This window comes from Salvelinus sp. IW2-2015, linkage group LG4q.1:29, assembly GCF_002910315.2.
Source record: "Salvelinus sp. IW2-2015 linkage group LG4q.1:29, ASM291031v2, whole genome shotgun sequence".
In the NCBI taxonomy this organism is placed as follows: Eukaryota; Metazoa; Chordata; class Actinopteri; order Salmoniformes; family Salmonidae; genus Salvelinus; species Salvelinus sp. IW2-2015.
Genome location: NC_036842.1, coordinates 72,602,951 through 72,619,177, shown reverse-complemented (window position 1 = coordinate 72,619,177; position 16,227 = coordinate 72,602,951). Strand labels below are relative to the sequence as shown.

The 16,227-nt window shown below is 43.3% G+C and overlaps 1 protein-coding gene across 1 annotated transcript in view; it reads left to right on the top strand.

The window, feature by feature from the left end:
- LOC111962503 (polymerase (RNA) III (DNA directed) polypeptide B) overlaps positions 1-16,227 on the top strand; it is a 49,429-nt gene that overhangs the window by 3,311 nt on the left and 29,891 nt on the right. The window contains exons 2-9 of the mRNA XM_023985640.2: positions 1,119-1,151; positions 1,307-1,363; positions 2,167-2,231; positions 2,461-2,536; positions 2,750-2,850; positions 3,035-3,126; positions 3,413-3,530; positions 4,224-4,332. Of these exons, the coding sequence (XP_023841408.1) occupies positions 1,119-1,151; positions 1,307-1,363; positions 2,167-2,231; positions 2,461-2,536; positions 2,750-2,850; positions 3,035-3,126; positions 3,413-3,530; positions 4,224-4,332 (651 nt within the window). The remainder of the gene's footprint in view (positions 1-1,118; positions 1,152-1,306; positions 1,364-2,166; positions 2,232-2,460; positions 2,537-2,749; positions 2,851-3,034; positions 3,127-3,412; positions 3,531-4,223; positions 4,333-16,227) is intronic.

Sequence of the window (16,227 nt, the reverse complement as noted above, 5' to 3'; positions counted from 1 at the left end):
ATAATTTTCAAAAACCAAAAGGTTAAAATGATACACCATGATAGGGTTAGTGTTACCACACAGCCACAAGTGTTACAGCACTTGTTTACGGAAAACAACTAGCTATCTAGAATGCTCTGAACACCTGTGTGTAAGCGTAACCAAAGCTTATGGATATACTGACAAGATACAAAACGGCACATCGCGCTGTGTAGCTCATGCCTTTCTTTGGATTGGATACATCTCATTTTAATACTTAAAAATAAATATTTGATGAGGGTTGTGATGTCAATTCAATGGAGAAAGAGATGCTATGCTACTAGCCTCATTGCATGAATATGCATAGCCATCTCGAGACCACTCCGATATAGTGTTTTTTTTCTCTCAAAGCTAAGCTGCGCTGATGTCACATGTCCTACTTATATACATTTTTATTTAACTTGGCAAGTCAGTTAAGAACATTCTTTTTTACAATGACGGCCAGTCCCTGTGGAACTTCCAATCACGGCCGGATGTGATACAGCCTGGATTCGAACCAGGTACTGTAATACGCCTCTTACACTGAGATGCAGTGTCTTAGACCGCTGCGCCACTCGGGGGCCATATAGCAGTACACTTGTAACAACCTAAGCATTACGACATTTCTATTTAATAAAATAAGCCATTCATTTTTTTTGTTGGCCGAATTTGACACTTTCTCATTGACCTCCGTAGAAAAACTCCTAGCTTGGTGTGTGGAAAAACGAAGAAAAAAACAGCACCACCTGTTAGAGGGAGACAGATTTTCTGCTGAGTTGGGCTGCTCTCTTTACCTCTTCTTCCCTGGGGTATCTCAGGAAGTGTAGCAGAAGTTTCGTCGGATGGAGGCACTCATAGCTGCATGGATCTGTGCAAAACTGAAAGATGAGGGCCAAATGTTTAGAAAGCTGTATAGCAAGAGATGATTATTGATGTTTTAAAACCGTGTCGGGATTGTAGTTCACATGAGCCAGTCATGGGCGAAGCTAATGGCTGAAAACTGTAGGGAGAAGGCAGAATGCTGCCTAGGGAGCCAGCTAGATAACAACTCCTAGCTACATCCTGATGTGTATTATTGTTTCTTTACTTGGATCTCTGCAACTGCTTGTTTTTTTCCATAGGAAAAATGGAAACTATTGCCAGCTTTTTTGAAGGTAAGGAAGAGTTTGTTTGCTATTTCTACTATATAGTGGATATAGCTAATGATAGTGAATTCCACATGAACCCGGATAATTGTCTTTCACTTCATTCTTCACTTTTACTGTCTGTTTGCCATCTGTAGTCCCTCTGTTAATGTCTGATATTTCAGGTGAAAGGTCTGGTGAAACAGCACATTGACTCCTTCAACTACTTCATCAATGTGGAGGTAAAGCAACGGTTTCATCACTTGGTGTAACATAAGGATAGAAATATAATGTATAGAATGGCCACGTGAATAAACATATCAGCAGTTGAGGCTGGGRTGAACCAGAATCTGGGCTTACAGAAGACATTGATATGGTGAATCTCCTTTAAGCCCAGGAATTAGCCATTCAATTAGCCATTTCCCAGCTTTTCAGGATTAATAATATCAAAATACATTTGTTACTCACAAAATACGGATTTTCGATTAGCAACTATAGTCATTTACTGCGGTCACGGTTGGTATGTACTTCCAATAAAGGTCTAAATAAAAGGTTACATGCAACTGAAAAAATGCCTCTTCGGCACCTCTGTAGTGAGCTGGAGACATATGACCTGTGCATGCAGTAAGGTTACACCGCCAATGTAAATTGCTCACGTCCCAAGGATCCCCAATAGCACAAACCTTAGTGCTACATGTTTTAAGTCTTCAACAGCTTGGAGGCGCCGAGGAGGCATTTTTTTCAGCTGCATGTAACTTTGTATTTAGATCTTTTTTGGAAGTACACACTGGCCTTGACTGCAGTAAATTACTATAGTTGATAATCAAAACTCCATAATTGGTCAGTAACGAACGTATTTTGACATTAAGCTTGAAAAGCTGGTGAATGGCTGTTTCCTGGGCTTAAAGGAGTTTTGCCATATCAAAGTCTCTTGTAAGGCCAGATTCTGGTTCAAGGCCTACTTCCATATGGCAGTATTTTGCAAGTGTATTGTGTAGCTACCCAAGCTTTGTCTAAATTTGAGCATATGTGTGGTTTATTACAGATAAAGAAGATAATGAAAGCAAATGAAAAGATCACAAGTGATGCTGATCCCATGTGGTACCTAAAGTAAGCTGCTGGTCCTACTCCCTATACATGCCATCCAACAACAACAAACATTGGTGGGAATGCGATGTTGCTGGTTCAAATCCTTCTTAGACCAGCAACGTTTTACTTACAAGGCAGACACGCAACAAGCAGTCAAGACTATTAAAAAAAATAATGGGCTTACTTAAAATCCATGGCAAACTACACTATCATTTCTAAAACTAAAATAACACCAGCGTCCCATTTCCAGGTACCTCAATATATACGTTGGCATGCCTGATGTTGAAGAGAGCTTCAATGTAACCAGACCAGTGTCTCCACACGAGGTGAATCTAGTCTGTTTGCCCTTCCCCGCAAAAATATCACAAACCATTGCACAATAGTGTCACACAGTTGAATAGTCTCTGTGCTTAACTAGGAGGACATTACAATATATACATATTGGGTCTTCCTCAACCCACGGCTGAATTTTAGCACACTTTGAAATAAAAATGAACATTTGTGAATACAACTCATTAAAGGCGCATTGTTTCCACCAGTGTCGTCTCAGGGACATGACTTACTCTGCACCCATCACAGTGGACATCGAGTACACCCGTGGCAGTCAGAGAATCATCCGCAATGCTCTGCCCATTGGAAGGTACTGCTCTCTCCCTCTCTGCAAACCCTCTCTTTATCACACTATGGGGAAGGTACTAACCAGTTCTTACCTCACTGAAGTTCAGTGCTTCGGTAGTACATGTTTGTAACTTCCTATAGAATGTGTATTGTTTGCACCACTGAGATTTTCCTACTAACGGTGCGTTGAACTATATTCTACCCAGGATGCCCATCATGCTGCGTAGCTCTAACTGTGTCCTCACGGGGAAGACGTCCATGGAGTACTCCAAACTCAACGAGTGCCCTCTGGACCCAGGTAAGCAACACCTAGCTGAACACCTTTGCATGGGGGAGCCACTCTTCTCCTGGAGGGCCACCTGCAGGACTTGTTCCAGCCCAGCACTGATTCAAGTAAATAACTAGTGACGATTTTCAATTTAGAKCACATTAGTCTAACCAGGTGTGTTAGAGCTGGGCTAGATCAAAAACATGCACACAGTGGCCTTGTAGGACCAGAATTGCCCATCCCAAGAATGATTGCTGTAGTGTCGAGCATCAGAATGCATAGGTGTGAATTTGTGTCCTTGTCTCTACATCCACAGGGGGCTATTTCATTGTCAAAGGTCAGGAGAAGGTCATTCTGATCCAGGAGCAGCTGTCAAAGAACCGCATCATTGTGGAGCAGGACAGGAAGGGGGCAGTAGGAGCCTCTGTGACCAGGTGATGTCACTCATATTTAGAATGACTCGACCCGATTGTTAGCCTCCCTACTTAGGCTGCAGTTTGGTGGAAACACTTTGCTCCTGTTGGTATTTTCATACTGTTAAGTTCTAATTATTAGATTAACAACTCGACAGACACTATGAAAGCTTAAACCATCCCAAAGGGTCAAACGGCTGTACAGATGACGACATATTCACACAAGCACTGATATTTAACCCTTTCTCCTATACTGAGTCTCCTCCTACACATCTGAACAGCCAATGCATCTCTGTTGCTAGGCAGAACCTTAGTGATATCTGTTCTTCCTCACGTCATTTGACCTGACCTCTGCCCCAAAGTGCTCACTCCCAACTCACGGCTGTCATGGTGACTGGTACGAGACTGTGTCTCTTCTCCCAGAGGATCCCTCCCATAGGATCCCTGATGGTTTACATTATGTCAGGATATGTTATTGTAAACGTTATACATTACCCTCTCTCCCTTAGTGACATGAATCAGTATATTTCATATTCTCAGAACCCAACAATACCTACTTTCTTTCAGGATTGATGCAGTTTGTTTTCTCATGTATTGCTAACTTGAGGGCTTTATCATTGTAAGACTGTATGCTCTGTATCCGCATGTTTTTATCCAACCCTCAGTTCACTAACCACCATTCTCCACTCAAACTGCTTTGTCATGAGGTTACAGTTCCACCCATGAGAAGAAGAGCAGGACCAATATGATCGTTAAGCAGGGACGCTTCTACCTAAGACACAACGCACTGTCAGAGGACGCTCCCATTGCCATTATATTCAAGGTAAGAATGTCAAGTCCACATGGTGGCGCTGTTCGACTACAGAATATGACTACAGTCTGACTACAAAATACAGATATTGCCGGGCTCTGCCACCTCTCTACCCTGTTCAGAATTGTTGTTCAATGTGTTGGTAGTGGAACCCACTTGTGGTACCAATTAAGAACTAATTAGCTAATCTAAAATCAAAATAAGTTTATGGACATGCTGCAGCCATTAGCTCTGTGTGACAATTGCTTCTAATTTGAGTTCAAAATTAGATTTGCAGAACACAATTTTACTGAAATGTTTGATAATCTTGTTGTCATAAAATCAAATGATATTTGTCACCTGTGCCGAAAACAACAGGTGTTAAAGTGAAATGCTTACTTACAAGCCCTTAACCAACAATGCAGTTCTAAGAAAAAACAAAAAAAACAAAAAATAATAATTAAAGAGCAGCAGTAATAACAGTAGCAGAACTATATACAGGGGGTACCGGTACAGAGTCAATGTGCGGAGGCAAGGGTGTCTGTAATTATGTACATGTAGGTAGAGTTATTAAAGTGGCTATGCATAGATGACAGAGTAGCAGCAGCGTGGGGGAAATGCAAATAGCTTGGGGGTAGAAGCTGTTTAGAAGCCTCTTGGACCAAGACTTGGCGCTCTGGTACCACTTGCTGTGCAGTAGCAGAGTGAACAGTCTATGACTAGGGTGGCTAGAGTCTTTGACAGTTTTTAGGGCCTTCCTCTGACACCGCCTAGGAAAGAGGTCCTGGATGGCAGGAAGCTTGGCCCCGGTGATGTACGCACTACCCTCTGTAGTGCCTTGCGGTTAGAGGCCGAGCAGTTGCCATACCAGGCAGTATTGCAACCCATCCGGATGCTCTTGATGGTGTAAACCTTTTGAGGACCCGTGCCAAATCTTTTCAGTCTCCTGAGGGGAATATATATTTTTTGTGCCCTCTTCACAACTGTCTTGGTGTGCTTAGACCATGAGTTTGTTGATGATGTGGACGCCAAGGAACTTTAAATCAAATGTATTTATAAAGCCCTTCTTACATCAGCTGATATCTCATAGTGCTGTACAGAAACCCAGCCTAAAACCCCAAACAGCAAGCAATGCAGGTGTAGAAGCACGGTGGCTAGGAAAAACTCCTTAGAAAGGCCAGAACCTAGGATGAAACCTATAGAGGAACTAGGCTATGAGGGGTGGCCAGTCCTCTTCTGGCTGTGCAGGGTGGAGATCATAACAGAACATGGCCAAGATGTTCAAATGTTCATAGATGACCAGCAGGGTCAAATAATAATAATCACAGTGGTTGTCGAGGGTGCAACAGGTCAGCACCTCAGGAGTAAATGTCAGTTGGCTTTTCATAGCCGATCATTAAGAGTATCTCTACCGCTCCTGCTGTCTCTAGAGAGTTGAGGCCTGGGACAGGTAGCATGACCAGTGAACAGGTCAAGGTTCCATAGCCGCAGGCAGAACAGTTGAAACTGGAGCAGCAGCACGGCCAGGTGGACTGGGGACAGCAAGGAGTCATCAGGCCAGGTAGTCCTGAGGCATGGTCCTAGGGCTCAGGTCCTCAGAGAGGGAAAGAAAGAGAATTAGAGAACATACTTAAATTCACACAGGACACCGGATAAGACAGGCGAAATACTCCAGATATAACAGACTAACCCTAGCCCCCCGACACACAAACTACTGCAGCATAAATACTGGAGGCTGTGACAGGAGGGGTCGGGAGACACTGTGGCTCCATCCGGCGATACTCCCGGACAGGGCCAAACAGGAAGGATATAACCCCACCCACTTTGACAAAGCACATCCCCCACACAACTAGAGGAATATCTGTTAATTCGAAATGACACAACGAAAAGGTTCCAGTTTAACAAAGTTTACTATACTATATGAACACACTACAACGTAGCCATTACACTCGAGGCCAGGTCCATCCACGAACAGACTCCCTGCGCAGGCGCACTCTTGACTGAGTGATAGCCCCGTAATAACAGAAGTATAGGGATACTTTAAACATGAACTTAACAATCTCCCCCTTGTCTTTAAAGACAAATAAATAATCAACAACATAATTAAATGTCCAAGTATTATTCAAGATCCCCATTACAAATGGGTTGTGTGACAGTTTTTATTTGTATTACTCAAGCTGCCACTTTCCATTACTGAGAGCCTGTAGGAGCACAAGACCGGATGCTCCTTTTTTAGTCAGTCAGCAAGCTGTTCCTTTGTGGTCCGCTGGATTCTCTGTGTTTGAATAAGTTCCTTGATGCTGCTAATCTCAAGACGAAGTCTTTTCTCTGTGACAGACTTGGTTGACTTCACAGCATCAACTAATGAGTAGTTGTCAGTGACACAAACTACAGGTAGAATGTGCCGTTTTGTCTCACCAGTGGTAAGCTCTGAGAACAGAGTTGCAAGAAAGATCGCATTGTCAATTCCATCCGCAAGAGKAAGTGTTTCTCCAGCAAGTCCGCTTCGYACAACCCTTCTGATCCTTTTTGACTGCCAACAGATAGGTGAGAATCTTCCTCCTTCACCCATTAACACGATTAGATGTCCACCTTGTGTGCCTCCATCTGTAAGGTTCCCTAGCGAAGCATCACTGAAGACAACTAGTTTCAAAGAGTCATCTTTTCCAACATGTTGAAACTTTTTAAAGTCACTTGTTGTGATTTCAGTTTACGAACAACTTTGTTTGCCTCATGAATGGTTTGTACAGTGGCGTGTTTTGTGTTAGATGCCAAGTTGCAAACATCAAACATTACATCAGGTCTACTCTGTCTAGCAACCCATAAAATTTGTCCTATCTTCGACCTCAATTGATCAGCTTCAATTCCACACAGAGGGGAATTCCTTTGTACGGCTCTTGAAGAATCCATATGAATGGGTTGAAGATTATTGATATAGCTCTCCTGTTGCATCAGTATTTTTCCTTCGACTGTAATAAACTCTATGCCAACATAATTTTTGTTATCATGCTCTTCACGGCCGACCTTGAAAACAGCTTTGAGGTTTGTAATCACAGTTGTAGCAAAGGTCTGTGAGCCACCCCAGATAAAGTCATCATGACAGGCAAGTACTCCAGTCACATTGCAGTCTTGATCAAGCCAATAGAAGACTGCAGGATCCACTTGTGACATTTTTCCACCTGTATTCAGCATTGTTGCCTTGACTTTGTTGTACCAGTAGAGTGACGCACTCGCCAGTCCATACACACACTTTTTTATTTTCCAGTGTTCCTTTGCTTTAGCTTCGGGCGGAGGTCGGATGTGAATATCCCTTGACAGTTCTGTTCCCTGCAAAAATGCAGATTTGATGTCTATGGAATTAAGTTTCCATTTTTCTGGCAGATCACTGACATCAGCAATCTGAGTGACTCTGAGGCGCATGTTGGTGAGTCTTTAGGGAGTTCTTTAGCAGCCAGCTCCTCTCAACCTTTAGCACTAGACGTGCTTTAGGCACTATTCTAGTTAAGGATTCTTTAAGGGTACACACCACCTTGTTGAGACACATTTTTGACCAATGTCTTTGACTTCCTCAAACACTCCCTTTTTTCTCCAATTACTGAGCTCATCTAGCTTAGCTGAGTCAAATGACACGTCCTTTGTTTCAAGTACATCATCATTTTGAATGTCATTCTGTTTTTCTCGATTTTCCTTTGGTTCAATTCTTAGATTACTTACAAGTGACAGGTCAGCTGACCCTGTTGTACCAGAAAGTGTAGCTGGTTCAGAGTACTGCAAGTTGTACCAGATCTGGGTTTTCCTTTGGCTTTTCCTGCTCGTCCAATGACGGTTGCTGTATGTGGAATACCACTTTCTCTGTCCATGTATTTAAGTTTGTCCAGTTGTCAGATTGGAACAACCATGTTCTCTTAACACATGTGGCTGTTGAATGTTTTCCTCATTTGAACGCTCAACAGTATTATCTGTGGCATGGTTGAAGGTCTCTGCTTCATTTCCTGTGTCAGTTTCAGTGTCCATATTGGATGTGACATCTGGTGGGTTTGTGTCTGTTACTGTGTCCTTTTTGTCATTTTCATTAGGAGACTGATTCTCAGCAACAGCCCCTCTATCTTGTTGATCATTTACTTTCCGCAATCTTGAGTGATGCACCCAGACAAAGATGCCTCCGTGTCTCTCAAATCACCACACCATCTTGGCCAATGACTACTCCCGGTCCTTTCCACTCTTGACAGTCAACTRGTTTGTAGTACACTCTGTTTCCAGTCTCGTACTTCTCATCGGTGGGTCGAAGCTGTTTCCGCAGAGCCCTGCGAATTCTTTCTGAGCACTCTGCTTCAGTGAATGCTTTTCTCGCTGCATGTAGTGCTGAAAGGTGCTGTCCCACCCATGCACTCACACTGGTCCCTTCTAGTGCTGCTGGCTTGTCAACCAGTACTGAGGGAAGATTAGGGTTCTGCCCGAACACTAGTTGATATGGGCTGTAACCATGAACATTGTGCATTGAGTTTTTTGCCATCAAAGCCCAATCTAGGGCTGTGTTCCAGTCACATCCATTGTCTTGCTTCACTTTCAGCATGATCTCTGTAAGTGTTTGATTGTGTCTCTCCAGAAGTCCATTGCTCCATGGACTGTATGCAGCAGTTGTCTTTAGTTCCATGTTGAAGTTCTCTTATTTCATTATTATTGAATTCCCCTCCATTGTCACTGTACAATTTCTGGGGTGGGCCATGTACACATATCCAGGAATGAATGAAGTGCTTGACGATTTCACTGGGTTTCTTTGTATTCACAATGCTTCCAGCACTAAAGCGTGTGAAGTGGTGGATTATGTGAAGGTACCACACACTTGGTCCTAYCTCATGTAGATCTACAGCCACTGTTTCATTGTACTTGGAAGCCAGTGGCAAACCAACAGCTGGTCTGGGCTTAGGTTTGCTGTATTTTTGACATGTCTCACAACTGTTAACTATCTGCTGTAGAATGGAAATACTCTCATCATTATTCCCTGCACTCCTGAGTAACTTCTGAAGTCTGTCAACTGTAGCATGTCCAAACTGTTTGTGAAGCTTTAACAATACCTTGTGTTTTTCTTTTGTGTTCATGTTCTCTGTGTCAGTCAGAATCTCATTTTTGCATGGACTCTGTGTGATGTCTTTGTCCAAAATGTTTACACAATAGTGGCCTGAGGTAGTAAGTTCAAGAGTCACTGGTTGTTTAAACATCACTGCCTTGTCATTTTTTATGTCTAGTACAGCCCCTGCCTTCTTGAGGGAAGCTTTACTTAATAGTAAGGAGATATCTGTAGGGACCACTTCTGTTTCAGTTTGACACTTAGTCTGACCAATTTTTGCTGGTATCTTAACTCTCTGGGTAGAATGGACAATTCTCCCATCTCCAAATTTGAAAGCTCTGTTGCGTGGTGTGTCAATCATATTTTGTACTTCCTTCATATTTAGTTCACTGACATGGCTATCAAGCCATTTTTCACCACACACTGTCCGTGTGCATGCAGTATCAATCACAGCAGATCCTAAGGATTCAACTATAAAAATCTCAGTATCAGATTCATTTGAAAACAGTGTAATGTTACACTGCTCTATCTCTGTGTTTACATTTTCCTCTGTTAGTTTAACTTGTTCATTTTTATGAGGACAGACTTTAACCCAATGGTAAGTGCTTTGACAAATAGCACATTTTGATCTCCTTCCATATTTGTGCTGGGAAATGGCACCCTCTTCTGGTTGTCTTGAACGTGACTTGTTGGCGCCTTTTCTCTGCTGCTCAGTGTAATATGCTGCGTCACTCACTTGCATTCCATCTGTTATTGGCGCGACAGACTTCTTTTTAGTGCCGACTTCATTGATGCAAAAGTCAGCACAGTACAAGCAGTCAAAGCCAACTGTTTCTCCCTACCATCTAGACAGGCAGTATCTAGCAACTTGAAAGCTAACACTGCATCCGGGAGAACCATGTCGTATTTGCGCATCCTATTGTACCTCTGTTCGAAATCAATGATGTAGTCAGTCATTGCAACTGAAATATCTCTCGTAACACTGTCAAAGTTTGAATATGCCTCGTAGGCACGGTCTTTCTCTTCTTTAAGAAATACAGAATCCAGTGCTGTGATCAAAGTTCCCATACCTGCATCCTTGTTCAAATCCTCAARGGATATTTCCAGTGCTGTATCTCTCGCTCTTCCCTCGAGCGATAATACCACCGCAAGTGCTTGCTTTTTCGCGTCCAGATTGCAAGTTCATTTGTCCAACTTTCGTACGACCTCTTCTCGTCGACGCGAGGTGGCACATTTTGTAGTTATTAACCATCCTCTGCTACCAATGTTAATTCGAAATGACACAACGACAAGGTTCTAGTTTAACAAAGTTTACTATATGAACACACTACAAAGGTAGCCATTACACTCAAGGCCAGGTCCATCCACGAACAGACTCCCTGCGCAGGCGCACTCTTGACTGAGTGATAGCCCCGTAATAACAAAAGTATAGGGATACTTAAAACATGAACGTAACAATATCTTCAACCACCAACTTAACATCCTGAGACAAGGCCAAGTATAGCCAACAAAGATCTCCGCCACGGCACAACCCAAGTGGGGGCGCCAACCCAGACAAAGATCACGTCAGTGACTCAACCCACTCAAGTGACGCACCCCTCCTAGGGACGGCATGGAAGAGCACCAGTAAGCCAGTGACTCAGCACCTGTAATGGGGATAGAGGCAGAGAATCCCAGTGGAGAGAGGGGAACCGGCCAGGCAGAGACAACAAGGGCGGTTCGTTGCTCCAGAGACTTTCCGTTCACCTTCACACTCCTGGGCCAGWCTACATTCAATCATATGACCCACTGYAGAGATGAGTCTTCATTAAAACTTAGTTAGAGATCGAGTCAGCGTCTCACATGGGTAGGCAGACCATTCCATAAAAATTGAGCTCTATAGGAGAAAGCCCTGCCTCCAGCTGTTTGCTTAGTAATTGTAGGGACAGTTAGGAGGCCTGCGTCTTGTGACCGTAGCGTACGTGTAGGTATGTACGGCAGGACCAAATCGGAAAGATGGGTAGGAGCAAGCCCATGTAATGCTTTGTACGTTAGCAGTAAAACCTTGAAATCACCCCTTGCCTTAACAGGAAGCCAGTGTAGAGAGGCTAGKACTGGAGTAATATGATCAYATTRTTWGGTTCTAGTCAAGATTCTAGCAGCCATGTTTAGAACTAACTGAAGTTTATTTAGTGCTTTAGCCGGAGAGTAGAGCATTGCAGTAGTCTAACCTAGAAGTGACAAAAGCATGGATTAATTTTTCTGCATCATTTTTGGACAATGTTTCTGATTTTTGAAATGTTACGTAGATGGAAAAAAAGCTGTCCTTGAAACAGTCTTGATATGTTCGTCAAAAGAGCGAACAGGGTCCAGAGTAACGCCGAGATCCTTCACAGTTTTATTTGAGACGACTTTACAACCATCAAGATTAATTGTCAGATTCAACAGAAGATCTCTTTGTTTCTTGGGACCTAGAACAAGCATCTCTGTTTTGTCCAAGTTTAAAAGTAGAACATTTGCACCCATCCACTTCCTTATGTCTGAAACACAGGCTTCCAGCGAGGGCAATTTTGGGGCTTCACCATGTTTCATTGAAATGTACAGCTGTGTGTCATCCGCATAGCAGGTTAACATTATGTTTCCGAATGACATCAAGAGGTTAATATATATATATATATATATATATATACTGAAAACAATAGTGGTCCTAAAACGGAACCTTGACAAACACTGAAATTTACAGTAATTTGTCAGAGGACAAACCATCCACAGAGACAAACTGATATCTTTCCGACAGATAAGATCAAAACCAGGCCAGAACTTGTCCGTGTAGACCAATTTGGGTTTCCAATCTCTCCAAAAGAATGTGGTGATCGATGGCATCAAAAGCAGCACTAAGGTCTAGGAGCACGAGGYCAGATGCAGCGCCTCGGTCTGACGCCATTAAAAGGTCATTTACCACCTTCACAAGTGCAGTCTCAGTGCTATGATGGGGTCTAAAACCAGACTGAAGCGTTTTGTATACATTGTGTGTCTTCAGGAAGGCAGTGAGTTGCTGTGCAACAGCTTTTTTTTTTTTTTATCAGAGGAATGGGAGATTCAATATAGGCTGATAGTTTTTTATATTTTCTGGGTCAAGGTTTGGCTTTATTACTGCCACTTTTAGTGAGTTTGGTACACATCCGGGGGATAGAGAGCCATTTTATTATGGTCAACATAGGAGGGCCAAGCACAGGAAGCAGCTTTTTCAGTAGTTTAGTTGGAATAGGGTCCAGTATGCAGCTTGAAGMTTTGGAGGCCATGATTATTTTCATCATTGTGTCAAGAGATATAGTACTAAAACACTTGAGTGTCTCCCTTGATCCAAGGTCCTGGCAGAGTTGTGCCGACTCAGGACAACTGAGCTTTGGAGGAATATGCAAATMTAAAGAGGAGTCCGTAATTTGCATTCTAATGATCATGATCTTTTCCTCAAAGAAGTTCATGAATTTATCGCTGCTGAAGTGAAAGCCATCCTCTCTTGGGGAATGCTGCTTTTTAGTTAGCTTTGCGACAGTATCAAAAATACATTTTGGATTGTTCTTTTCCTCAAGTTGGAAAAATAGGATGATCGAGCAGCAGTGAGGGCTCTTCGATACTACATGATACTGTCTTTCCAAGCTATTCAGAAGACTTCCAGTTTGGTGTGGCGCCATTTCCGTTCCAATTTTCTGGAAGCTTGCTTCAGAACTCGGGTATTTTCTGTATACCAGGGAGCTAGTTTCTTATGACAAATGTTTTTGGTTTTTAGGGGTGCGACTGCATCTAGGGTATTGCGCAAGGTTAAATTGAGTTCCTTGAAGCTCAACCTGCTCCACTACAGCCCCCTCGATGAGAATGGGGGCATYCTCGCTAGGTCCTCCTTTTCTTGTACTCCACAATCATCTCCTTTTGTCTTGATCGCGTTGAGGAGAGGTTGTTGTCCTTGCACCACACGGTCAGGTCTCTGACCTCCCTATAGGCTGTCTCATTGTTGTCTGTTATCAGGCCTACCACTGTTGCCATCAGCAAACTTAATGATGGTGTTGGAGTCGTGCCTGTCCGTGCAGTCATGAGTGAACAGGGAGTACGGGAGTGGACTGAGCACACACACCTGAGGGGCTCCCGTGTTGAGGATCAGCGTGGCGGATGTCTTGTTACCTACCCATACCACCTGGGGGCYGCCTGTCAGGAAGTCCAGGATCCAGTTGCAGAGGGAGGTGTTTAGTCCCAGGTTCCTTATCTTGGTGATGAGCTTTGAGGGTACTATGGTGTTGAACGCTGAGCTGTAGTCAATGAATTGCGTTCTGACATAGGTGTTCCTTTTGTCCAGGTGGGAAAGGGCAGTGTGGAGTGCAATAGAGATTGCATCAGATCTGTTGGTGCAGTATGCACATTGGAGTGGGTCTAGGGTTTCTCGGATAATGGTGTTGATGTGAGTCTTTCAAAGCATTTCATGGRTACAGATGTGAGTGCTACGGGTCAGTAGTCATTTAGGCAGGTTACCTTATTGTTCTTGGGCACAGGGCCTATGGTGGTCTGCTTGAAACCAGTTGGTATTACAGACTCCGACAGGGAGAGGTTGAAAATGTCGGTGAAGACACTTGCCAGTTGGGCAGCGCATGCTCGGTGTACATGTGGTCTGTAATAGTTTGCAAGCCCTGCCACATCAGACGAGCTTCGGTGCCGGTGTAGTATGATTCGATCTTATTCCTGTATTGACGATTTGCCTGTTTGATGGTTCGTTGGGCATATCCGAATTTCTTATAAGCTTCCGGGTTAGAGTCCCGCTCCTTGAAAGAGGCAGCTCTACCCTTTTAGCTCAGTGTGAATATTGCCTGTAATCCATGGCTTCTGGTTGGGGTATGTACGTACAGTCACTGTGGGGACTGTATGTACATTTCAGTCTTCCAGTCTTACAGATGTGGACATATGTCACTCAAGGTCCATATCCGTGACTCAGATTAAAATGTCTCCAGTAACCTGTTGGCAGCAGTGTCATCAATGATTTTCCCCTTGGACAGCCCTCTCCAAACAACATGTCCAATTTGGCAGTGTAGCATTTTGAGTTTGTCTTTTCACCAGTGTGGCGTGTTGGCCTTGCTGGTTTGTTTCTCCTGCCCTCATGCATCCTGAGTGAATTCCTCCTGGCCCTCGTTGCGTTCTGCAACGCTGCCAACCAGCTTGGCCCCAGATGCATTGTGGGCCAGCCAGCCCCAATCCCACAGCTCCTCATTAGCATAAACAAAAATCAGAGAACCTTGTGACTTCTGCCTCACCTCTTTGCTTGTCTGTACTAGAGGTCGACCGATTATGATTTTTCAAAGCCGATACRGATTATTGGAGGACAAAAAAAGCCGATGCCGATTTTGTATTTATAAATAAATAAAATGTTTTATATATATACATATCATACACACACACACACACACATTTTTGTAATAATGACAATTGCAACAATACTGAATGAACAATGAACACTTTTATTTTAACTTAATATAATACATAAATAAATACACACACACACACACACACACAGCTCTGAAGTGACAATGATACTGAAGAGTCTGCTTAGGAGACAAATACTTTCAACTGTTTGAATAAAAATAGAGTAAGTTACCTGTGATGAATGTTGAAAACAGAAACTGTTATTTCTATATGCAGGAAATCCTATTTTAATAAAACTCATTCAACTCATCCAGAACGCCGCAGCCCGTCTGGTGTTCAACCTTCCCAAGTTCTCTCACGTCACCCCGCTCCTCCGCTCTCTCCACTGGCTTCCAGTTGAAGCTCGCATCCGCTACAAGACCATGGTGCTTGCCTACGGAGCTGTGAGGGGAACGGCACCTCAGTACCTTACCTCCAGGCTCTGGATCAGGCCTACACCCAAACAAGGGGCACTGCGTTCATCCACCTCTGGCCTGCTCGCCTCCCTACCACTGAGGAAGTACAGTTCCCGCTCAGCCCCAGTCAAAAACTGTTCGCTGCTCTGGCCCCCCAATGGTGGAACAAACCTGCACGACGCAGGTCAGCGGAGTCCAATCACCACCTCTCCGGAGACACCTGACCCCACCTCTTTAAGGAATACCTAGGATAGGATAAAAGTAATCCTTCTAACCCCCCCCTTAAAAGAGCTTAGATCGCACTATGTAAATGGCTGTTCCACTGGATGTCATAAGGTGAATGCCCCAATTATGTAAGTCGCTCTGGATAAGAGCGTCTGCTAAACTAAATGCTTAATGGCATACACTCGGCTTTTAACATACGTTACACAGCACAAATCAATACCACACGCTAGCAATCTGAAAAGCGGTTCCTTCATTTATTCCATGGATATTTAGATTCACTTCAATAAGGTCTGTGTTTCGTATAGGCTTACACCACCTTGCCAATTTTATAAGTGTAGATATCCATAGGACAAGGTAACTCTGATCAATATTGGCTATATAAGCGAAGATCTTTTTTTTTGTAGAGTGGATTTATGAAAATATGTTAATAAACGTACCTTATCCTAGTGAGATTTACACGGGTATCAAACGTCGATGCGGTTTAAGCCTGCACGAACCCAAGACCTTATTTGAAGTAGATCCAAGACATTCTCTATGAAGACATGAACTGTAAAATAATGAAGGAACCCCTTTCAAGTTCAGCCGCAAGTTATTACAGGAATTATAACGCGTCGACTATTTCTCTAAACCATATACCTTTGAATAATCCGGAAACTATCACCTCGAAAATAAAACGTTTATTCCGTTCCGTATTTTATCTAACGGGTGGCATCCATGGATCTAAATATTCCTGTTACATTGCACAACCTTCAATGTTATGCCATATTACGAAAAATTCTGGCAAATTAGTTCGCA